This window comes from Pteronotus mesoamericanus, unplaced genomic scaffold (genome assembly GCF_021234165.1).
Source record: "Pteronotus mesoamericanus isolate MK-2021 breed Mesoamerican mustached bat unplaced genomic scaffold, CSHL_Meso_final scaffold_651, whole genome shotgun sequence".
Taxonomy (NCBI): Eukaryota; Metazoa; Chordata; class Mammalia; order Chiroptera; family Mormoopidae; genus Pteronotus; species Pteronotus mesoamericanus.
The window spans coordinates 15,198,867-15,223,384 of record NW_026555325.1 but is presented as its reverse complement, the minus strand read 5'-3'; the positions used below and the strand labels follow the sequence as shown (position 1 = coordinate 15,223,384).

General features: G+C 38.9%; 1 protein-coding gene across 4 annotated transcripts; it reads left to right on the top strand.

Annotated features, from left to right (window-relative positions):
* The first annotated feature begins 5,176 nt into the window (after positions 1 to 5,176).
* NMI (N-myc and STAT interactor) lies at positions 5,177 to 18,329 on the top strand. Of its 4 annotated transcripts, none has more exons than XM_054562388.1 (9): positions 5,177 to 5,230; positions 6,221 to 6,384; positions 8,193 to 8,282; positions 9,053 to 9,148; positions 11,478 to 11,640; positions 14,073 to 14,179; positions 14,267 to 14,453; positions 16,224 to 16,330; positions 17,089 to 18,329. In XM_054562388.1, exons 3-9 carry the CDS (start codon positions 8,199 to 8,201, stop codon positions 17,272 to 17,274), a joined length of 930 nt encoding a protein of 309 aa, XP_054418363.1. In that variant the 5' UTR covers positions 5,177 to 5,230; positions 6,221 to 6,384; positions 8,193 to 8,198; the 3' UTR covers positions 17,275 to 18,329. The 4 variants fall into 4 exon arrangements, with proteins under 4 accessions (XP_054418363.1, XP_054418362.1, XP_054418361.1 ...); XM_054562387.1 differs by having other exon boundaries at positions 6,221 to 6,394; XM_054562386.1 differs by having other exon boundaries at positions 6,221 to 7,034.
* The last annotated feature ends 6,189 nt before the right edge of the window (positions 18,330 to 24,518 follow it).

The following is a 24,518-nucleotide window of genomic DNA, read 5'->3' as shown; positions in this document are numbered from 1 at the left end:
AGCTTCAGAAAGTTAAAGGGAAGTATGATCAGAACTCACCTTTTTTGTGCACCTATTATGTGCCAGAAGTGTTCCATATTCCCAAGTTCACATTGCTAGTATGGGTCAGAGCAGACTTAGCTCAGATATCATGATTATTTTAAGGTATTGTAGTTTCCAAGACAAGCCAACCTACCAGCCATTGTTCACCCACTTGAGAAAACTTTGCTTTGAGTATTGGTACCAAGATTAGAGTTTTTATTCTTCAAGGGGTTGAAAAACAGCTGAGGTCATCCTCTCAAAAGGCAATAATGTGTCCAGTCCAATTCATAAAGTCGCCAAGTAATAAGATCTGAAGGACATTTTTTTGTTTTATTTTTATTGGGGACAAAGCCTATTTTTATTTATAATTTCTTTGGAGGAGTTTAAGCACTGAGAGGGATAAATTACCTTTGGCTTTATGTATCCAACATCATCAAACTGCCCCATGCAGATATTATGTTTATTAAAATGAGCACTGTGTGTGAGATCATCCTAATCTGGTTACATTGTACACTAGGGCAAACTATTTAAAATAAACTGAAATGAATAATTAATGAAAGAGAAAAGAATATTCCTTTCAAGCTTCCCAGATATACTAGTCTTGTTTTTTCTTTTTCTGGCTTTGCCTTACTCCCCCTTTCTACTTTGTTTTACGTCATTTTGACCTATTCTCACCCTCACGTTTTATTCCTTCCTTTCCATTTCAGAGTTGCTGTAATAGTAGCCTAGCTGCACACAAGGGACAATTGTTCTCTGTTGGAGATGGCATGGAGGACAGCAACAACGGTTGCTCTTTCTACCGTGGCATCTAGACAGGCCTTGCCTTCTATCCTGGGACACATCCACTAAATTGGTGAAGAGGAAAAGGGCCCCATGCTCCCTGATTGATCCAGGACACAGAGAGCCATGCAGTGCACAGTACTTTTCCATTGGAATGACCATTTCTGGTCACTCTCTACTCTTTTAGTGAACTGGTCAGTCTATAGCCTTGCTACTAAAAGTTTAGTCAAGGACCAGCACCCTAAGCATCGTTTAGCTATGTTTGAAATGCAGAAGCTCCACCCTAACCCTGTGGAATCAGGATCTGCATGTTTAGAAGACCCCTATCTGATTCATGGGGACTTCAACGTCTGACAAGTACTGGTCTACAGGCTGTCTTTTGTCCACAAACACATTTTCTCTCTTTTTAACTGTGGCACACGGTGTGAGGGAAAAGAGAAGTCGTGTACTATACTGAGATAAATCTTAGAAGAAATTATGTCCCTACATAGAACTAGGTTCCCTAAGACTAATTAGTAAACAAACTTGATTTCGAAAAACAGGTGGAGCTTTTTTGCCTGATATGTTTTTAATCTTCTGAGATCAGTGAACTTCCTTGTTGCAATGATTTGACACCACTTGCAGAGTATTATTCAAACCAGGGAAATAATTAGAAACAACTTACTCAAGCACCAACCCAAATCTTTCTTCTTGGCAATTTCTGGAACTCCTTAAGCAGTCCCTTAGGTAAAGATAAATCACAAATTTTCAAATAAAAAAACAGAGATAGTCAAGTAAATACATTTCTTCTAGGGTTGGCCAAAAAGTTTGTTTGTTTGTTTTCCCCATAAGATGGCTCTAGGAGAGCTTAGTTGTCATTAACTTCATTTGAAACAATTTTGTTTGATTGTGACAGCTGTCAGTCACGTCGATGTGCATTAAAAAAATTATCAAAATTGGTGAATTTTTGTAGGCCATTTAAATATTGAAGATGGAAGAAATATGCAACATTTTTTGACATATTATGCTTTATTATTTCAGGAGAGGTAAAAATGCAAATGAATGCATAAAAAGATTTGTGCAGTGTATGGAGAAGTTTCGGTGACTGATCGAACGTATCAAAAGTGGTTTGCAAAATTTTGTGCTGGAGATTTCTCCCTGGATGATGCTCCATGGTCAGGTAGACCAGTTGAAGTTGAGAGTGATCAAATCGAGACATTAATTGAGAACAACAACGTTATGCTACACAAGAGATAGCTGACAAACTCAAAATATCCAAATCAATAAAGTTATTGGTGAAGATGAAAAATGTGTTTTTTATTTTATGGAAAAACTGAACAGGCTTCTTGGCCAACCCAACAATATTTCTTTAGTTGTTTTGAGTATGTTTATGCATGCTCTCTTAAGAGCTGAGTTCCCTGGAAGTTACATTGATTTTTTTGGATTCTTTGACTGATTTTTTCTTATTTGGGATTTTGACGATAATACAATCAGAATTTAATATTTTGATTTTTCCAACATCCCAAGACCACATTCTCTTTAAGCATTCCAAGAAAAGAATTTCAAGGTTCTTTGAGGTTTTTCCCTCCTGTGATTTTAAGTTCAAACCAAACAATTGGGTTTATCCTATCATCACTTTATCTAAGAAAGCTCTACCAGAAGCAGTATTTGGTTCACTTTTTTTTTTTTTTAGCCCATCTCCTCTAACTTTGAGTCAGCTCAATCTTCACCTTTTCTGTGGAATCTTTTCCTGATTTCCTGAGGAGGGGGTGGACAACTCTTCCCTTTGCGTTTTGCTCCTACTGGTATCCCACCTCTTCACAGCATATGTATGTAACACTGATGTGTATGCGGGCATGTGAATTTATAGGGAGCTCACTGCCATCTGGTGGAGGAGATGAAGATGTAGCATAGATCCATTTCATATAATGGCACTGTATATTTACATGAAATGTCCACAGCATTTCACGTGCAACATAATATTTATTGAGTGTGTGATAAACATTTCTTAAATAATGACTTTTATATTAGGAAACAGTACAATATAGTGTAGGGTAGGAAAAAGTTTTCTTCTATATCCTTAGGGCCCTGGCTGGGTCTGAAAATTAAACTGAAAATTAAACTGACAGACAGATTAATAGGAGAAAAGTGTACAAATTTATTTAATATAGGTTTTATGTGACATAGGAGCCTTCATGAGGAAATGAAGAGCCAAAGAGACAGTTAGACCTGAGTATTTTCTGCTAGGTTTGATGAAGAGTGGACAGGTGTGGAGAAATATACAGTAAGGAGTATGAGCTGAGTGTAGCAAAGTGGAGAAACTTAGCAAGGTCTGTTTCTTCGCATTCTTCTCCGTGTCCATTTGTCTTTGGAGGTGAAACTGCTCCTTTCCTTCCGGTGGAGGGAGGGCACCTCTTGCAGAAGGGTTTTATGACATATATCATAGGAGAAGGGTAGAGGTTGGGGGAAAGGTCAGAATGGCATTCTTCTCCTGTTTTCTCAAACTCCTTAAGCTTAACATATTCAAGATGCTAAGGTGCCATATTTTGGGGTAATATGCCCTGAACTCCATCATTAGTAAGGATTACTCAAATGCCCCGTGAGAAACTCTTCAATATTTTAATAGCTGCTCTATGGAAAAAGGATTTAATGGTCAAATTAATTTGCATAAAGTTAATATTACAATGTATTTTAAGTTCTTCCTGCAATACTTCTCAAAACTCGTAATGGGCTGATGAGCATTTGTGAACTCTCCAGAAGTGAATCCAGTGTGCAGCATTTCCTAATTTTACTGGCTGTACAATTCCTTCCTCTCTACGCACCACCCGACACAATCTGGAGACACTGATTTCATGGTTGAGGGTAAAGTCTGATATCAATGTCATTACATGTTAATTGCCTGATTTAGGGTCATCTCTTTAAACCTCAGTGTCCTCTTATGCAAAATGTGGATAAACTCGTATCTCTTATAGTTGTTGGCACAATAAAAGGTTTATAGAATTCCCAGGAGTTCAGTAGATGCTAGCAATTAGGATTGTTAATGATAGTATGTCCAGGAGCTGACTACTCATCTTTAGATTTCCAGCGCTTTGACGTATACTGGATCTGAAGCTGAGTTGATCTTAGGCTGTTACACACAGCTCAGCTTTAGCATGCAGGTGGGCAAATGGCTTCCCTACTACCTTTATCCTTTGCCCTTTAACAGGTTATGAGTCAGAATTAGATCAGTCCTGTTCTGGGCATGGTCCTGCTGCTTACAATCTTCAAAAATGAGACAAAAAAAAGAAATGAGGTCGAACTAGATAAACTCGAGCTCATGCTCTCTGAAATTCTAAGGTAGAATGGAAGTAATTCTCGACATGTGTTGTGTGTGTGTGTGTGTGTGTGTGTGTGTGTGTGTGTGTGTTTCCTAACTGGGTGGATAAGCATGAAAGTCCTTATCACACACCCGTTAATTTTTTTTCCACTTAGAAAACCCACTTTAATTCCCATCAACTTTTTTGATATGAAGGAATTTGACTTCTGTTAATCTGTTATTTTAGGTCACTATATTGGTTATTATATATGATTACATAGCATTATATACTGGAATTTATGCCTGAAAATCATTTTGATACATTCTCCCCCTCCACAGCGCCACCCACCCATCTGTTTATGAGCAAGGGCAGCCGTGGGGTGGTTCCCTATGTAGGATTAAGAAACACTGAAGTTCTTGAAATAAGCCAGCTGTTTTTATTTTCAAAAAGGAAAATCACACCTAGAGAAGAATTTATTTACAAGCTTCACAACAAAACAAAAGATTAAGACTTCCCAGGAACACTGGTCAGGGAAAACATCCAAACTCCACAGCTTTCCCAACTCCTGTGCCTAGAGGACATTACAGAAGACGCAGAAAAACTGATCTTGTGCTGGTTGTAAAACTTTGTAGATTAAGATGATAATGATCAACGATTTACAATAATTACAATAAAAGTTGCAATATGAAGAGAGACTCCTGCCTTGACTTGGTGTGTCAATCGACTAATACACAAGAGTGTTTTAAAAAAGGTATTCTTTAATTAGTGTTAATGGAGACTTCAGGAATATTTTTGGGAGCGATTTCTTCAAAACAGAAACAAAACAACGACGTTTCTAAAACCGAAAGTGAAAACTGTTATAACTTGCTAGTGATCACGCCTTAGACACAGTAAATTCGGTGTTCCGGACAGCCTTAGAGGAAAACCACCATTTGAGCAGACTCGTTCTTTTTTTAAGAAGCCAAACCGTTAATCTGAGCGACACGCACTCGCGGTCTAAGGCAGCGCCAACCTCGGGGACGCGGGCCCCTCCGCCCTGCGCCCCGCGGTTCTGCAGACTCCCGTGCCGGCTTCCGTCGCGCGGCGCCGCACGAGGTTTCCGGGAAGGGGGGGCTCTTTGGACCTAGGGCGCGACGCTCGGCCGGCGGAGGCAGGTGAGTGGGCGCCCCGTTCCCCGACTGCCATCCCTGCGCCTAGTAGTCTCGGGCTGGAGGCTCTGATTGCGGAGGGAGGCGAGTGCCGCGAGGCCGGGGACAGCAGGCGCGAGGAGCGACGGTCCGAGGGCGCCCCCGCGGGGACTCTGCGGCCCCCGCCCTCCTGCGCCCCGCCGCGCCCCCGTGTCCTCTTCCCCTGCTGCCCTGAGCTGCCCGCTTCCGGGGCCTCTGCGGCGCGGTGCCATCGAGGGGGCGCCCCTGCCCCCGGGCCCACTTTGCCTTCTCTTTGCCTTCCTGGTCGCTGACCCCGTCTCCTTAGTTTGTTTTGCTTCTTTCCGGAAATTGAAACTTAAAATGGTTTGTGTTTCCCCACTGTTCCTGTGGTGTTTCTCCGGATAGTTCTTAGAAAAACTGATTCCTTAGGGAGGTTTACTCTGGCAGGCGCAGGGTTTGGCAGTCGTGCCTCCCTTTTCAGAATATGCAGGGGTGTTCCTGAGAGAGTTCTATCTAAAGGAGGATATGATGTTTCCCTGTTTGCATAACACACATAAGTATTTCTAAAATTGTATTTTATTTCCATTAGCAGGTATCCCTCTTATACCTTTTCCCACCATACACATGTTTTTAAAAAGCTATTTATATGTATCACCACTTTACTAACCCCCACTTTCTTCCTTTCCTGCCCTCATTCTTTTTGCTACCGGGCATGCATTTGGGAACATTCGATTCCCTCTGGCCGCCACTCCACTGATACGAGGGTATTAGGGGAACAGGGAGTAGGGGGGAGAAGGCGATTTGTGTTGCTTTTTCATTTGCCTGAGTAACAAATTACCAAGGATTTAGCATCTTAAAAGCCACACATTTATGATCTGTCGGTTCGAAGCCCAAACTGGCCTCACTGGGCTAAGATCAGTGTGTCTGTAGGGCTGCCTTCCTTTCTGTAGGCTGCGGGGATAAACCTGTTTTCTTGCCTTTTTCTTCTTTTTCCAGTTTCCCATCTTCCTTGGCTCAGTGGTGCCCTGTCTCCATCTTCAGAGCTAAGTCACCTGTCCCTGACGGTCCTGCTGTTGTCACATCTCATCCTGACTCCGCTCCACCGAAAATTCAGGACGATATCCATAGTTTAAAGACAGCCGACCAGCAACCTTACTTCGGTCTACAACCGTAATTCTCCTTAGCAATAACCTAACGTAGTCACAGATTCTGGGGATTAGGAGGTGGACACCTTGAAGGGGGCAATCCATCTGAATGCACAAAAGGAAGGCTGTACAGTACGTCTGCTCATGCAAAGACAGCATTCAGATACTAAATATGCCATAAGAAGCTCTGGGGATAGAATGTAGTGGACCATTTATATGAGTTAAATATATTGATAGCCTTTGATTACAAGTTTTTAAGAATATTGATTTTAAAAGGCATTTCAATAATGTTACAGTTTCTGCTTTCTGGAAGTGTAATAAGAGAATTTCATATGCCTGGGATTCCTGGGCAGAACAAATATGTGGATCAAGATCCTGCATAATTCTATAAATTTTGAGTGTTTTCAGTGTGTAAACTTGCATTGCGCGTTGGTGGGTACAAGAAGGAGTGGACATGGTCCCTGGTCTCAAGGTCATGACCATCTATCTATCTAGTCAGGTACACAAATGACACAGGTACACAAACAATTAAAACTCCCCAAAAGAGGGAGACACACCATCCTTTTGGAGGATCAGAAAAGGCCTCAAGAACTTGTGGGGAAATTTGGGATAGACGTTGAAGAACAGTTTGAACTCATTTCAGACTTACAGACGACAAGTGGCAAGTACAGTACAATTTTTTGTCTGAATTATTTGAGAATGTTTCCAACTTCATTACCCATTACTCTGGAATTCTTGAATATGTCTTTCCTACAAAAAGGTGTTCTCTACATAACCACAATACAATGATCACAATCAGGGCATTAATGTTGAACATTACAGCCATCTAATTCTTGGATCCATTTCTCAGGTGGCCAGTTGTCCCATTAATATCCTGTATAGCAAAGAGACTCAGTTCAGAATAATATGTAGCATTTAGTTGTGATGCCTTTTTAGTTTCCTTCTGTCTGGCACAATTTCTCAGTCTTTCCTTGGCTTTTATGAGCTTGACACTTTTGAATTTATGTAATGATCCTTCATGCTTAGATTCAGATCGAGTGTCTTTGGCAGCAGTATCAAAGAGGCTGTGCTGTGTTCTCGGTGCGCCCATTCAGACGGCACACGATTTGACTTATCTCATTACTGACTTTGATTATTTCATTATGGCGGTGTCTGCCTGGCTTCGCCACTGTCAAGTCACTCTTTTCCCCTTTGAAGTTAATAAGTATTTTGTGGGGAAGTATTTTGCAACTTACAAAATGGTCATTTGCTCCCCCCAATTTTAATTTATTTACTTACATGAGTATGGATGCATAGTTTTTTTGTTTGTTTGTTTTTTTACTGTATTCTGGATTTAATCATTACTGTCATTATTTACTTTTTACGCTTAATTTTCTCACACATTTGGTCAGTGAGAACTTCCTCAGGCAGGATCCTTTGTCCTCATCGTTTGCTGAGCACTTCCTTGCTTTCAGTCACCAAAAGCTGCTCTCTTGTGCTTCTCCTGTCTCCATCCTAGAAATGGCGAAAAGACCACAACAGTCTTTTAAAATGGAACATGACATTATGATTGAGCTGTTAACTGCAGAGGAATGTTAATACATATTCTATTGCTGCGTTGAAAAGCAAAGGATTTGTAGAACCTTTTTATCTATTGATAGCTGTAAAGTTATTTGAAATATAGACTTTATTCAGATGGCTATAAGCCACATGATAATACAGACTTTGATGATAGGAGAAAAAGTATAGATAAGAACAGATGTGTCTTCTGTAAAAGTGTCAAAGTTTTCTTATTGAGTTTGTGTGTATACTCTTTATAAAATATTAAAAATTTCTCATATTAGGGAATCATGGCAGCTGATGAAAACAACAAAAAACAAGTTCTCAAGGAGGATTTGCTAGATGAAGAACTTGTGAAAGACAAACAAACTCAGGTAAAAAGGAAAAGTTACTGGGTATTATTAAAAATTAATTTATATACATTAGTTTTGCGGTGAAGCATGTTTCATATGTCTTTACTTACCATTACCTTGACTTTGGGAGTATATTAAGGTTTTCAAAATATCTTTACTTTCATTATTCAAACCTTACAAGAAAAATCATATTTCTATTTTTCCTTTTACAGAGCCTACAACATTACTGCTTTTTCACTCTCTCCCTTAGTTCTTCGATTTACGCCTAAAAGTTATGAGCTTAGTTAACAATGATCTGATCAGACTCAAGAGGGAAGGGAAGGCTCAGGTAGCTTAAACTATTTACCCGAGGCCTTATGTCTGACATGTGAAGGCAGCAAAAAAATCAGCGTATTTAAGAAATTGCCCAGAGTAACATATGTGCAATTTAAAAATCATATCGTAGTCACCAATAGCTAGGAAAGGAGTTGATAGAGCACTTGACTTAGACTCAGATCTGGGTCTCGATCCTTGCTCTACTATGAACATTTCTGAGTGAAAATTTCTATGTGAAAGGCAGTTTCCTTGTTTGTAAAATGGATATATGAATATTTGGGAGTGGTATGAGATGATGTAAAATATTTAACAAATTTATTGATTCACGTGATTGTGTTTATTCTGAAACTGTCTAATGTTTTTCTTCACTTTGTTCAGGGTGAGAGAAGTTTAGCTTCTTTAATTCCTTTAGAAAAATGAGGTCAGTAGCTGTTTAAATTTTTGATGCTATTTGATTTTTAAAAATTTCTTTTTAGGAATTAATTGATGAGATGTTAAAGGAGAATAATTACTTAAAGACAGAGATCCAAAAGCTTAAAGATGAGTTACAGGAGACCATCGGAAACTCTCAGGTACCTTTTTTTTATTTTATGTATCACATTTTTTAATGACCTCATTTTTCAGAAAAGTTTATTATATAAAGTTATCTTTTAAAACATTATGGTCATCCATGGCACCACTCTTTGTAATAGTCCCAAAGTGAAAACAACCCAGTGTCCCTCCGTAATAGAGTGAATGAATAAGTTGGGGTGTACTCACACAATGATATACTACACAGCAATGAGAATGAACAGATTACAGCTACACATGGATGAACTTCATGAACACACAAAAAGATAAAAGAGGGCATACCGTATGCTCCCATTTAAATATAGCACAAAAACAGGATATTAGAAGTTAGCATGGTAGGAACTACCAGGTAAGAACTAGAAGGGAACCCAAGAGGCCTGTGGGATGTTGGTTGTGCTTGTTTTTGATCTGGGTGCTGGTCACACTTGTGTGAGCACTTTGTGAAATTTCATCTGGCTGTACACTTATGATGATGCACTTTTTGTATTTATGTATACATTAATGAAATTTTCAAAAACAAAAAAGCAATAGTCATTATCAATCACTTTTGGACCAAATTCTTGGTTTTGGTATTTGATTTTTTCGCTCTCCTCATCCAGGGTGCTACAGTATTTTAAATGAGCTGTACAGTTAAAAAAAAAAAAAAGGATGTATGTCTTCACCATTAGTCTCTCCTAAATTTTCCTGTATTTGAATTAGACATAAATTTCGCCCCTTTTTCCCATCACAGCAACTCATAATTGTTTCTTTATATGATTTAAATGGTTAAAACATTGTCACTTTTTGTTCCTGAAAGGGAGTATAGGATATTGAATATCAGGAAGTGAGGCTTCCTGTGTTTATGGGACTTAGAGAAGACTGTTAAGATTCTGGTTACCTCAGACTGGAGCCAGAATCATTTACTCTTAGACCTCAAAGGGCCTTGAGAAAACAGCCAGCTCAGTTGATCCACTTTACAGAAGACTGAAGTGGACCAGAGGGCATAAGTGAATTGCTTTCTGCCACACTGTGCTCAGGACTAGAATCACTCTTACTCTCACTCCAAAAACTCCAGACTTTTCTGGGTATAGACACACCTCAGAGATACTGCGAGTTCAGTTCCAGAGCACCGCAGTAAAGCGAATATTGCAATATACATGAATCATGCGAATTTTTTGTTTCTCAGTGCATATAATAGTTATGTTTACACTATACTGTAGTCTGTTATTAAGTGTGCAATAGCATTATGCCTAAAAAACAATGTAATACCTTAATTAAAGAATACGTTATTGCTGAAAAATGTTAACCATCATCTGAGTCATCGCGAATCATAATCTTTTCGCTGGTGGAGGGTCTTACCTGCAGTTTGTAAAGTACACAGTACCTGTGAACTGCAATAAAGCAATGCACAATAAAACAAGGTCTGTCGGTATACTGCATTATCTCCATATTAATGAGAAACACCGTGCCTTTTCTCAGACATTACCGATTGTTTTGAAATTGAAATTATGGTAATCAGAAATTCTACTCAAGTCACACGTAGATATATAATGAAGATAAGATTAGATCAAATGACTCAATGAATATTACTACTTTCTTCATGATAACAACTTTTATTTCAGCGTGTAAATAACCATTGGAAATAGACGTCAAACTCATTTGTGCATTTATGTGTAGCTGTATAGGTCTGTTGATTCCAATCATTTTGAGCAGCTAAGTATAACCACTTAACTTTATCCTCCAGATTATCTTGGTGATAGGGTCCCTTCACATTTTTATAAACCCAAGTTGTGGTAATTGTTCAAAAGTTGATAGGCAGATGTAGGAAAGAGAGGAATTCAATTTGATAAATTTTAAATTATGTAATTCAGGAGTCTATCTTTTTGTATGAAATTGTCTGGGTTTGCTATCAGATTAACTGTAGTGTACTCCTGACTCCATTTCATATCTCTTTGCAGTAAGAGTAAACGTTCTGTCTAATGACTCCTTGTAAGCTAGCCTATTATTGGCACAGTTGTTTAAAAGGTATTTATCTATAGGAATGATGTAGTCTTTAGAATCAAACACCATACTATGTCGACCCGTTTAAATATTGATCAGGAAAAGTGAGTGATTATATTCTTATAATTCCATCTATGAAATAAGACTAAAAGATCAGTACCCGATTACATTACTAAGAACTTACCAGGGCAGGAGCAATTACTAAAGTTATTAAATAAGACCACACTCAGTATTTTGTGGGGCTCTGAGTCAGTGGAGAATGAATGATGGGATGATCAGGTCACATTATCACTGGAAGGATTTCAGTTTTTTCTTGTCTTGATTTTAATCAAACATTTCTGTTTGGATTAGATCAAAGAGGACATTCCAGAAACAAAGATGAAATTCACATCTTTAGAGAATCCTGAGAATGAGAGCCAGTTTTTAAATATCTCCTGTTCATTTCAAGTGAGCTCACCAATTCCTTATGAGCTACACAAAGGAGAAGCGCTCATCACCTTCGAAGAAGAAGAGGGTATGACGTGTTCAACAATATGACCTAGTTAACTTTGGAAAGCACCTGCGCTTACAAAGAGCTTTCATAGATCTTTGGCTTTTGTTTTACAATTTTTATACATACTATTTCATCTCATCCTCATAGTGAAACTCTGAGGCGGGTATGATTATCCCCATTTCACAGATGAGAAAACTGAGATGGTAAGTGACTTGAATAGGATCACTCATTCAGAAAGCAGTGCCTCAGAGACTCAAGCCCAAGGGTCGTGATGTACAATACCAGCATATTTCTATTCTACCCGCTATCTCCAAATGATCATACTAGAAATAATATTTTAAGGATGCACAGCTCAGCACAGTTCTCACAGACATTATCTCATTTTATACTCTTGTGAGTCTCTGAAAGCAATAATATAGGAGAGTTACTGTTTATATTTTCTAGCCAAGAAGACAGATTCTCAGGTGTTTAAGAGATTTACCAAAGGGCACAGGACCAATGGGTGGACAGGGCCCAGGAGTCAGAGATGTGGGATGGGACCCGACGTTTGCTAAGTCTGCCATGCTGGGGGCGCCTTACTGAGGAGAATCTGGCTTTGAGTTCTATCTTTGCCCCTTTCTACAAGTGTGATTTGAGTTGGGTTCTTTATAAATCTCAGATTTTTATGACAGGCTTTCTGGTCATACCTGCCTCATGGGATTGCTTTGAATGTTAAATGAGAAATGCTGATAACATACCCAGCACAGTGTCTGACACATTATAAACAGTAGATGTTAGCTGTCATTATTGCCCCGTTAGGAATTTTCCGAGTAAGGAAAGATCAAAGAAGACAAGGAACTTGCTCAAGGTCCATACAAGCTAACAAATTGCAGAGCTGAGATGCAAACCCTGGGTACCCATCTACTTTCTCCTGAACCAACATTTTTCTGAGCAGCCACCTTATGTCAAGTTTTGGGTCTCCACAAGCCCTTCAAGTACTCAGATGCTGAGAATGTATTACTGTAACTCATGTCTTTTGATTCCTGGTCCATCACTATAGCCTGAAAATAAGTGTTAGAAGGAAAGGGATTCAAGGGGTCAAAAGGTACAACCTTACAGATATAAAAGAAAGAACTCATGAAAAGGAAGAATACACAGCGTGACAACTATGGTCAGCAATATTCTATTGCATATTTGAAAGTTTCCAAGAGAGTAAATATTAAAAGTTCTCACCAGCAAAAAATTTTTTTGTAACTTTTTATGGTGGCGATGGTAACTAGACTTAGGGTGATCAATTTGCAGTATGAACAAATAGAGAATACAATGTTGTACACTTGGAACTAATATAATGTTCTATGTCAGTTTTACCGCAGCTGAAAAAAATCAATGGCTCCCTAGCAGGTCTGTGCCTATCCGTAGGGTTGATTCACCCTGGGTCACCCCATACAGCTGAGGGTGGAGGCGGAGGCCTAGAGCCATGCTGGCAGTTAGACATGGTTATTGGGATTAACGGGGAAGACTGAAGTGAGGATTTGGGAGGCAAGGGATTCTACACGGGAATTTCCTGGGAATGCTGCAAATCTTCCACTGTAGGCTTGGCTCTCCGGTCCTGCTCTCCTGGGACAGCTTTGGGTTTATACAATTATTAGGATTTGGCTTTCGATGGTCAGCGTCACAGAAGTTGAAACACAAATGATTACTCTCAGCTGAGTCAGACCACCAGATGTTGGAGGTTTGGGTGTAGGGAGTGGAAGGGAAGGAGTATTCTCTAAGCATTACTTCACTGATACTTTCTGTTACTGTTGCCTGTTGTCATTACCAAAAAAAGTCAAAATTCAAGTTATAAAGTCATATGGTACGATGATTGTGAATTCCCCCATGACAACGCCCTGTCTTCTAACCCAGTTTCTCTCTTCCCACAGCTGTGGTGTGCTGGTTGATTGTCACATGTACGCTTTATAAGACCAAAAATGGGCATTTCTTATCTTCATAACAAATCAGAGCAAGCAGCTCCAAATATTAAAAACTGAAGTGTTATAATCTCTTACAACATAACCTATAAAGGTTTTCCTAACTTACTCAACCTGGAAGAAATTTCTAGCTGTGCTTTAATGTTCTAAGGGATTTCTCTGGTAATTCTGTCAACAGTGGAAAGGGAGGGTGTGTGACGGTACTGAAATGATATGAAATGATGTGTGCACTTCTGAAGAATTTATCAGCCTTATCTCTTAAGAGATAAATCTAGAACTTGATGAAAATTTCTACACTGTAATTTTTGCTGACGTATTTTGACATTAATATATCCTACTTGGATGGCAAGACCATTATCACTTGGAAATGCTAAGAAAAGTTGAAAAATTAGATCCTTTAAAATAAAAAAAAATTTGAAAATATTTAGGATAATTTGTTCTTAGGCCAGAAGGGCAAAATATATTGAAATATTGGAAATTAATACTTTCCATATTATTTTTCAGTTGCCCAAAATGTGATCAGAATGGGAAAACACCATGTGCAGATAAAGGATATAGATGTGAAGGTTATGGCCAAGCCAGTTCCATTAAAACCAGGAGTCAGATTCCAGGTAACATGGTGATTAAAGGTCTTCAGAGTTCTGTTAAACACGGACACTGTTCTCATCCATATCTCTGAATATGAAATGATTTCCCAGATTCATGTAGAAGTGTCTAAAGTGAAGATCAGCGTTACTGACATTCCTGGTGCATTGCCTGAAAATCAGATGAGAGACAAGCTAGAGCTGAGCTTTTGTAAGTCCCGGTACGGAGGCGGAGAAGTGGAATGTGTGGAGTACAATAAGCAGGCCGGAAGTGCTGTCATCACGTTTGTGGAAAGTGGAGGTATTCCCACATTTAAAATGTTAAAAAAAAATACCCTACCATTTAAGTCATGTTCTGCAATTTCTAAAAATATTCCTTTTCTACTTCCTTTATTTATAATTTATTAGACATCATAATAGGGGATTTTTAAAAGCCTTATAAAATAGTCGAGTCCTGAAAATCATTTTCATGAATGTTACTGAGAATGGTAATATTACAAGTAATGAGAACATGCATTTTAGTGCATCTTCATCATGTGCTAGGCATGGAGCCAGGTGTTCTGTACATTTGTGTCCTTTGATCTTCAGCGCAGCTCTGGAGGTAGATGATATACTCATTTTATTGATGAGCAAACTGAGGCCTCGGGAGGTGAGGAACTAACCAGAGATCATGCAGTGAGTGGTGGCAGATAAATTTACATTTATATATATTAAATAAATATATATATTAAAATGTCTTATCCCACCTATTAGGACTGATGGGGGTCTCTTAGGCAGAGAAAATCGATAACAGGGAAGACAAGGGGACTTCCTGGAAAAGAACAGACTAGACATCTGTCCCGTTTTTTTAGGTAGAAATGAACTTTTACCAAATTATCTTAGGAGGGCCTACATTTTTAGGATAAAAAGTAGAAGATTCCACAACTGCTTCTGTTAATATGTTCAAGTGATTCTCAATGTAAAAATCTGTTGCTGTAGTTCTTAGGGCTTCTCTGGGGTTTGCAAGTTTGCAGTTAGAACGCATTGACTGATGAGGGTTTTTTAATAACAAAATAATCCATGCTTTCTAAAGAAAATTGAAATAATAGAGAAGAGCAACTAATTCAGCAAAAATTGAGACATTTCCTTACCTTTCTCCTACTATGTAGTTAGTTATGGTTAGATCTTTCTGGAATTGTTGGATCCTGTAGTAATTCTGTGTTATGTTTTGAGAAACTGCCATACTGTTATCCACTGTGGCCTCACCTTTTTACATTCCCACCAGCAATGCACTGCGGTTTCAGTTTCTCCACATCCCTGCCAGTAAGTGTCTGCACTCTTAACCACTGGACAGACTGCTGATCCAAGGTGGACTGGGGAGAGGAGAGAAAAAAAAAACTGACTGGATATTCTTCAGAACTGTTTCTATTAAATAATTTTATACTATCTTCACACATAACCCTTTTCCCTTCTAGGAGGAAAATGCTGCTAAACATAAATCTGATCATTCTTTGTTCTGGAGAAGACTGATGAATTTTTATTATTTGCCTTTACTTTTTCTAGACAACATTCAACACTTCCTCCATCCCTTTGGTTAAAATCATTGTATCAGCTTACTGAATATCTTGTATTAGTTACAGAATAACTAACACATACATAAACACAGATGCTATAGTAATATAGTAGTTTACTATATATGAGTATACACATATATAGCAAAAAATAAAATATATAGTATTCTAATGGTTTTTCTTCATACTTCTTTAGAAACTGGGAAACAGTCTTCTTAGGATGGGTGGGGTTTTTTTTTGCAGATGATAAGTGCATGTTATGTAGCTGACTCAAGTGGGTCTGTTTGAGAATGTAGGAATCCTCTGCGCTTTGATTGACTACAGTCAGTAGTTCAAGAGAAAAGGACCTATTTAAACCTGATTATTGTGCTGTGAAATCTTTAAAGCGGATGACAATTTCTTAAAAATTAATCACTCAATTTACTGTTTGTTGTAATATTGTTCTGTTGGAAGGAAATTTTAACTTAGGTTAAAATGTTTAGGACATAAATGAAATAATTTTTTAAAAAATTTACTCCTAGTTGCTGACAAGATTTTGAAAAACAAAGACTATCCTCTTTATATAAATCAAGACTGCCATAGAGTTGCTGTTTCTCCTTACATGGAAACACACTTGAAAAAGTTCCAGGTAAAGCCATCTCTTTTCTTTCATTTTGGGAACTTTCTGCTTCACTCCACCCCACAAAAAAATAAAGAAAAAGTTTTTTGAGTCTGTTACTGTTTGAATCTTATTTTTGAGGAATATCAAAGTTGTTTCTTTGTATCTGCTTGGTACAGAATGAGTTTTGTCTTTAAAAAGAATATTTTAATGCAAAACTGTACCTGATTTAATTTGTTATACATTCTTTTAAACTAAAATTACTCAGATAACAGCATAATCTTTGTTTTTGTATGTAGATACATAGCTACATTTCTCTTGTGTGTCTACTGTCATTGGGTTTTAAAAATAATTTTTCCTGCCCATTTACTCAGAACTCACTATGTTTACCCCAAATTGGCTCCCTTGTTCTGTTCCTACTCAGGTCATAAATGGCGCCTCCATCTACCCGGTGCACCATCCTGAAAGCTAGAACTCATGCTTAACGCGTTGTTTCACTTCAGCTCAGACGTTCATTTGGTCACACGGTCTTGTCACCTTCACCCCTGACTACCGCTTTAACTGGTCTTGCTCTCAGTAGAGCTGCCCTCCTTTCCTCTGTTTAATGTCACCAGAGTTGTCTTTCTGAAACTCAGGTCTGACTCCAATATGCTGTTCCTTGAAAAATTTTCCTGAGGCTCCTTGTCTTACCTAAGATAACTCCAAAATATTAAACAGAGCTTATTAAAGTTTTACAATTCAAAGCTCTTAGAAAATATTCTATTTATCTTTTTTACTTTACTTTTTAGGTATTTTCAGGAATATCTAAGAGGACGGTGCTTCTGACGGGAATGGAAGACCTTGACATGATGGATGAGGAGAATGTAGAGGATTTAGTTGGCATTCACTTTCAGCGGGAGAAGAATGGAGGTGGAGAAGTAGATACTATCAAATGTTCTCTCCATCAACCCTACATAGTATACTTTCAAGAATAGGCTCATGGAGTCATATGACAATTAGAGCTTCTGAGCCCAAATTATCATCGGCATTAGGCAAAAATGGGTATCTTTCTCCTTAAAAAAAAAGAAAACTAATTCTCAGTGTCCATATATTTTTAGAGGCAAATACATTTGTATGGTTCTGAATGTTTCTTTGTTTCCAGCTGTGCTGCATATTTAGAAATGCAATAAGCTCACTATATTAAAAACAGTCTTGTTCATAAATTACATGGATTGGTGCCATGCCTGTTGAAATCAACCGTAAATGATACAGTTGTCTTCCTGCCATGTTGGCTCCTTCCGTCATAATGCTATGGGCCAATTCTGGTTTGGCCCCGGGTCCACCAGTATGCACATTTGACTTTGCAAGTTTCCCAAAAGAATTCTTACATTCAGCAGTTTGTAATTTCTGTAGACTGTACTGAATTTTCACGGGACTTCAAGAGTTATCACTTCCCATTTTCCGAAGAATTTCCACAGCTCCAAAGCTATTTCTCAGAGCCAAGTGGAGTTGTTTTCTTGAACTTTCCTTTACCCAGAGTGTCAAAGGCCCTTTATTCCTTCTAAGACATCTTCTCTCCAAATTGAACTTGTGAAGACCAGAATTTTCTTTCTTTTACACTTACAGTAGGAAAAATAGGTTTAAGGGATTGACAGCCTTGGAATAAAGAGAGAGGTAAATGCAAAGCTACTGGCTCATCATTCATGCTTGATGCTGGGCAACGTCTGAAGGTAAAAACACAGTACCTGCCTTTTAGCAGCTAAACTTTAGTTGGAGAGAGACCCAGTTTATTAGCATTCCACTGTGTTAACGTGAAGAAACTTTAAATGGTCAAATTCAAGGTTCCTATTCAGAGAGGGTAAAATTCTATTTGACAGAGAACTTTTGTACATGTTTTTGTCTTAATAAGGCATGTTTCATGAAGAGCCAACAGCAGAATTAAATTCGTATTAAAACGCTGGTAGAAATGAAATGCTTTTAGGAAAGATCCTAAACCTAAACCTGTTAAATGCTGCTTGCCATCTAAAATAAACGAAGAAAAGCTAAAAAAGTGCTTTGTTTTTCTTCTGATATTTTATTTTTAGGTTTTAAAGTTGTTATGCTATTATCAGAAGTAGTCATTACTCTCACATTTCTTTTGGAAGGAGAGATGGAGCCTAAAAACTGAGCATTTCTATGTCTTCATATTCATTGTTTTAGGAAAAAAAAAATCTCTCATTGTGTCAGTTGCAGAAATCTCTCATTGTGTCATTGTGTCACTTACTTTGGAAATAGTAAGATTATTTCAGCTTCCTCTATAAGAAGGAAAATTTTAAGGAGTTTATTTAATTTCAGTTGGTTCAGTCTCACTCACCCAAACAGTGTCCTTTTTACTGTGGGCAGACCGCCAATCAGAAAGGACTTCTTTCCTAATATTTAGTACAAGGTTTGAAACAATCACTTTTATTTCTTTTGGGGGCCTTCTCCAGGCAGTAAAGTAGATAATTTTATTCAATTCCAAATTTCCACACTGGCTTTTGATAAATGTCACTCATTTCAGAAAATTACACTCTTCCTCTTTTATTATACCACCCATGTGTGACATGGCTGGATTTCAGAACCAAGCATTGGCTTTCCTGCTTATTTCTAGAGTTTTAAAGATTTTACAGCAGGAGAGTTGTCTTTGAGAATTTACTGAAAGATATTAAATTAACTGTTTAACATACTGTATTTTAAGTTTGGAAAACTTAAATTGGATGTCCAGGATGAACTAGCTCTCCTCCGTGTGAGGAAAACTATTGTTAATACATAAGTCAGGAAAGATAGATCTGTGGAATTACAAGTCCTTGCTTTTTGCAGATTTATCTGTCAAAGCAGGCTAGGTTATGCCGTAATAACAAACCACCTCCCAAATCTCCGTGACCTAACAAAATAAATTTGATTCTCATTCATGTTGAATGTCCAGCACAGGTTGGTAGGGGACTCTTGTTTGTCCTAATCACTCAAGGCTCCATCTCAAATCATCTTCCAGAATCATGGAGATGAGGAAAAGTGACATCTGGACAATCTTGCACCAAGAATTTACTGTTGTGACTCAGGAGTGTCCTGTGTCATTTTCTCTCACATGCCATTGGCCAGAAATAATCACAGGGCCTCACCAAAACCTTGTAAAAATGAGGAAAGCCAGAGATCATTGAGCCAGAATAATGAACAGTGCAGCCTGCCCTGTCCTGGTCATCAGTATTTGGATCACTCTTCTTCACATTCAAAATACGCTCACTCGCCCCATCCCCAAGGGAGGAAAACAAAATATTCCCTCCAAAATTGCAGCCCACTCAAAATACATGAACTCTAGGTGATACGTGGTAGTTTCTCTGTCAGGTCTGAATGTTACTCCTTATCTACAGATCCCCCATACACAGTGGTGGAACTGTAACAAAACTGCAACACACTCTTGCATCTGGAAAGGGACAGAATAGGACAAATAGCAGTTACTGAGTCAAAGTCATTCTGAAATTTCATTGAGTAGACATGGACTCCATGTACCCTGGATGTGGAATTTTGGTTAGGCCATGATTCTACTCCCTGAAAGTCCTCTTGCTCATTGTTGTCATAGCTCCTGGACAATTCTTTTCCCATTACTTTGCTTGGACATATCTAGAATGGACATTCAAAATATATCCTTCCTGGAGGTGTAAAGCTTCCTCACTAAGTACTCACTCATTATACTTCCTATGATCAATGTTTGTGACCAAAGTTTTTGAAGTTTTGCCCAGTCGGTCTCTTTACTCCACCTGGTGGATAGTTAGCTGGCATAATTCAAAAAAATAGACTTCTTACCTATTTTTTTTGCAATTTAAAAAAGTTATTTATTTATTTATTTCTGTGAGAGAGAGAGAGAATGAGTTGTTTCACTCATTGATGCAGTTACTGGTTGATTCTTTTTTTTAAATCATATTTTATTGATTATGCTATTACAGTTGTCCCAATTTTTCCCTTTACTGCCCCCACCCAACATCTCCCCCACTCCCTTAGGTAATCCCCACATCATTGTTCATGTCTATGAGTCATGCGTGTACTCCATTTCCTGTACTGTACTTTACACCCCCATGGCTATTCTGTGACTACCTATTTGTACTTCTTAATCCCCTCACCTCTTCATCCATTCCCCCAAACTCTCCTACCATCTGGCAACCATCAAAACACCATCGGTATCCATGATCCTGTCTCTGTTCTTATGTGCTCAGTTTGTTTTCTAGATTCAATTATTGATAGATATTTATTTATTGCCATTTTATTGCTCATAGCTTTGATCTTTTTTTAAATCAGTCCCTTTATCATTTTCATATAACAATGGTTTGGTGATCATGAAGTCCTTTAGTTTTTTCTTGTCTGGGAAGTTCTGACAAGCCATTCATATGGAAAAGCCACTGTTAACAGCTTGGGTGGGCTCATATATTGGGTGGGGCAGATCCTCAGGGAATCATCAGGGCAGGGCAAACAGTTTTAGCCAGGTTGACGGAACCTCAGATATGGTACCACCTGCCAGCTCTGTGGCTCTGTTGGGGGGTTGGGTAGAAAAGGAACAATGGCCTTTGCCAGCCATTCTGTCTGGGAGAAAGCTATCCCCCCCAGCTCTCTCTCTGATGCCAGATACTTCAGTTCCCCCCATTATGCCACTGGTGCCCTTAAAGCTGTTACCCCAGTGCTGGAGCTCAGAGGGAGCGAGTCTGTGTAAGTTCATGGTGTGGGTTCTTTAAGAGGAACTGTTTGAGAACCCAGAAGTTTCTTCCACCTATCAATCTCTACTGACTTTTGCAGCCAGAAGTTATAGGGACTTATCTTCCTGGCACTGGAACCCTGGGCTGGGGGTCCTGATGTGGGGCTGGGACCCCTCACTCCTGAGATACCCCTCCTGAATTTTTATCCACCACACGTGGGTGTGGGACCAGCCCGTTCCATGTCTCCGCGTTTCCTACCAGTCTGGATGGATGTGGTTTCTTTACTCCGTAGTTGTCAGATTCCCATTCAGCTTTATTTCTGATGGTTCTGAGTCATGGTTGTTCTATAGTTTAGTTGTAATTTTGATGTGGTTTTGTGAGAATGCAAGCCATGTTTACCACAAGACCACTGACTGATTCTTGTATGTGCCCTGATTGGGATTGGAATTGTACTGGCAATCTTTTGGTTAACAGGGTGAATCTCCAACCAACTGAGCCACACTGGTCAGCGCCTGGACTTACTTTTTAAAGTTACTATAATTCTCTGTTTTCTTGGCCCCATTCTTCTCTTCCTCTCTTCACTGAATTGTGGGTATTTTGAGTTTAGCCACTTTTAATTGCTTTTTCCTGATCCAGTTTATCAAATTGCACAGTTTAATTGGTGTTTTTGCTTTGACATAACTTAATCTGTTTAGAGATTTAAACCTTGATTTAAGCATTGATTTGATCCTTGCCAGAAGGTGGCCTTTGTTACTAAGGGTCTTCTCAGTTTTATCATTTGAGAATGAGAAATATTGTTACTTCACCCCTACAAGTTCCTATATTTCTGGACTTTATTTCCTTTCATTTCTGCTTTCAAAATGGCCAACTAAAAACTCCCTTCTTTCTTATAGTACCTTGTCAAAAGCTCCCCAGAATAGCAGACATATGCTACTGTAACTTAACAGGAACTTCATTTCTTTAACATGACTTTTTCCTTAATTCAAGCTCCTGTTGTCCAGCCTCAATAGCACTACCACTCACTTGCACCCTTTCAACCAGATCCTTTCCCCTTTTGACGTGCTTCCTGTTCACTCCCCTAATCATTAAGCCCTTAGGACATCAGGTTGTAGTCAGCATCAAACTGTCTTTGAATGAAGCCTCAGGACAGAGTTTTGGTCAAAGTAAAAATAGCATCTTGACCTCAGGTGTGTTTCAGCCCCAAGCCCATGAAAGCAGAGGACCCTACAACCACACCCTCATAAAATCAGAAAGAGCTCTACCAAGACTGACACCTGGACCTGATACAATTGTTATGGGAGAATTACAGATCAGCAATCCTATTAACATGCAGGTGAAGTTTATTAGTGCTCAGTTCTAATGGGAGAGTAAAAGCAGGTGTGGCAAGAACAGAGCGGCCAGAGGCCAGGTGGCCACCACCCCGGGTGGCTAGAGAGAGTGGCCAGAGGCCACACGACCAGGGAACCTCCCCACCATGTGGCAAGAGAGTGAGTCCTTTGCTCTAAGGACTTATATATTGGTGGGCTGGGGGTGAGGAAGTTTATGTATTGATTGACAGGTAAAGGTGGTGCCAGCTTTCCCCTGGGGAGATGTGACTATCCAAAGGCAGGTATGTGTGGGGGTCTGTTAGCCAGAATCCTTATCTTGCTCCAGACTCCATTTGTTCATTTTGTATATGCAACAGGAGGCAGGCAGTTAACCAAAGTTGTTTTATGGGCTTTTTCTTTGGGCACTGTAGTCTCATCCCCTTCCTGTTTCCACACTGGGGGATGAATACATAGTCTCAAGATTTTCCTTTTCCCAACTAATGGAGATAATACACACAGATTTTCAAGGGCTCCCAGGCCCCCCGCCGCTCCTGTACTAACATAGCTTTGCTTGTGTTGTTCGGAATGCCTGGCAACCTTATCAGACCGGGCTCAGGACTGATGGGTCAATGGGTGAGACACGTCTTCCTTTGCTTCTAGCCTCCTGTAATAAGTTCTTTGTTAGATTGAAATAGCGAGGGCCCTGTCTTTATTTCCCCTCTGGCCACTCATTCCTAGCTGCCAAGTAACACAATAAACAACTATTCCCTATCCTGGCCCTGACCAGTCGGTAGAGCCCACAACCCCAATTCCCTTAGTCACCATGACTAATGATTTTTCCCCTTTATATTCCCTAGAGGCCATCAAGGGCGGGTCCTAGGCAAGCTCACTTGTGTCTCTGGGCTTGACATCATAGCCTTAAATACACCTTTACCTTCTTTGCTGCAAGCTCCTGTTGGTGTTTTAGTGGGCTTTCATGTGCGTAGACTAACAAACACCTTTAGTCTGGTAATACTACTACTTTTGTTGTTCACATACTTTACAAAAAAACAAAAACAAAATTGAAAAACCCTCACAAACTAATTAGGTACATTATCTGCCTTCCAAGCTATCATGTGAGTTTACCAAATATTCTTCCAATACATAATATGGATCACTATCTTTATAACCTCTGGTAATCATTTTCTAATTACCTCCTACTTGGTTCCTAAGCCAAGGCCATGCAGTATTTTACTTGTGTTGCGGGTTGTCTCCACTCCCATCCTTTGGCTATAACAATACTCCCATTCAGAATACCAACTTATGTATCAATCAGAATAGACCATGTGATGTTAATGTGATGAATTATTTCTAAATTTCAGAGATCCCAAACAACAGAAGTTTACTCCTTGCTCATGCTACATGTCCATGATAGGCAACAAAAAGTGCTCATGGTCGACACGCAGGGACCCAAGCTAAGAGCAGCGCCATCTTTGTTGTGGGACACCATGCTGTGGGGAAAGAACTTTGAAGGGTTTTGATCTGACAATCAAATTGTTGGTCCAGAAATGTCCTTTCCATTCATAAGTCAACTAGAACTAAGTATATGGCTCTGCCCAAAAATGAAGGAACTTGGATGTTGAATCATACAATATGCTTGGGAGGCAGAAAGCCAAAACTGTATAGTGAATAGCATTATGATATCCAGTTGATATTCAAAAAGAAAAGATGCTTATTCTTGAAAAATACACAAAGTATAATGAAGACAATAAAAATCACCAAAAATCTCCCCTCGGAGATAATGGTAAAGCATTTTTATGTCCTCCCTTCCAATCTATTTTTTTCTTTTGCATTATTAATCTTGTGATTATGCCCTATGTTATTATTTCCCTATTGTAGGCCATTAAGGTTATTTCCAATTTTTTCACATTTATAAGTGCTATGATATTCATAAACACTTGTGTTATCTTAGTGTACACATCTTTTTCTGCAGTTCTGACCTTATTTCAGCTAAGTTGACAGGTTAAAGGATATCAGTTCTTTTAAGGATCTTAATACCTGTGGCTGCAATTGCTTTCTAGAAAGGTAGAAATTGGTCTGTACTTTTATTGAGTCCAATAAAGGGCTATGTCATTTCTCCCTTTTAGCACCGGTAATACTCCTTTAAAAATTTTTCTTTTTATCCTAGTTTAAGGAATATTCACAATGTATTCCACATCTTATGAAAAAAATCAATCTCAAGATACAGGTAAT

Coding starts and splice junctions, on each gene's coding strand:
- NMI (XM_054562388.1), top strand. CDS start 8,199: ATGGCAGCTGATGAAAACAACAAAAAACAAGTTCTCAAGGAGGATTTG. Junction 14,454..16,223: donor CACGTTTGTGGAAAGTGGAG/GTATTCCCACAT, acceptor ATTTACTCCTAG/TTGCTGACAAGATTTTGAAA. Junction 16,331..17,088: donor CACACTTGAAAAAGTTCCAG/GTAAAGCCATCT, acceptor TTTACTTTTTAG/GTATTTTCAGGAATATCTAA.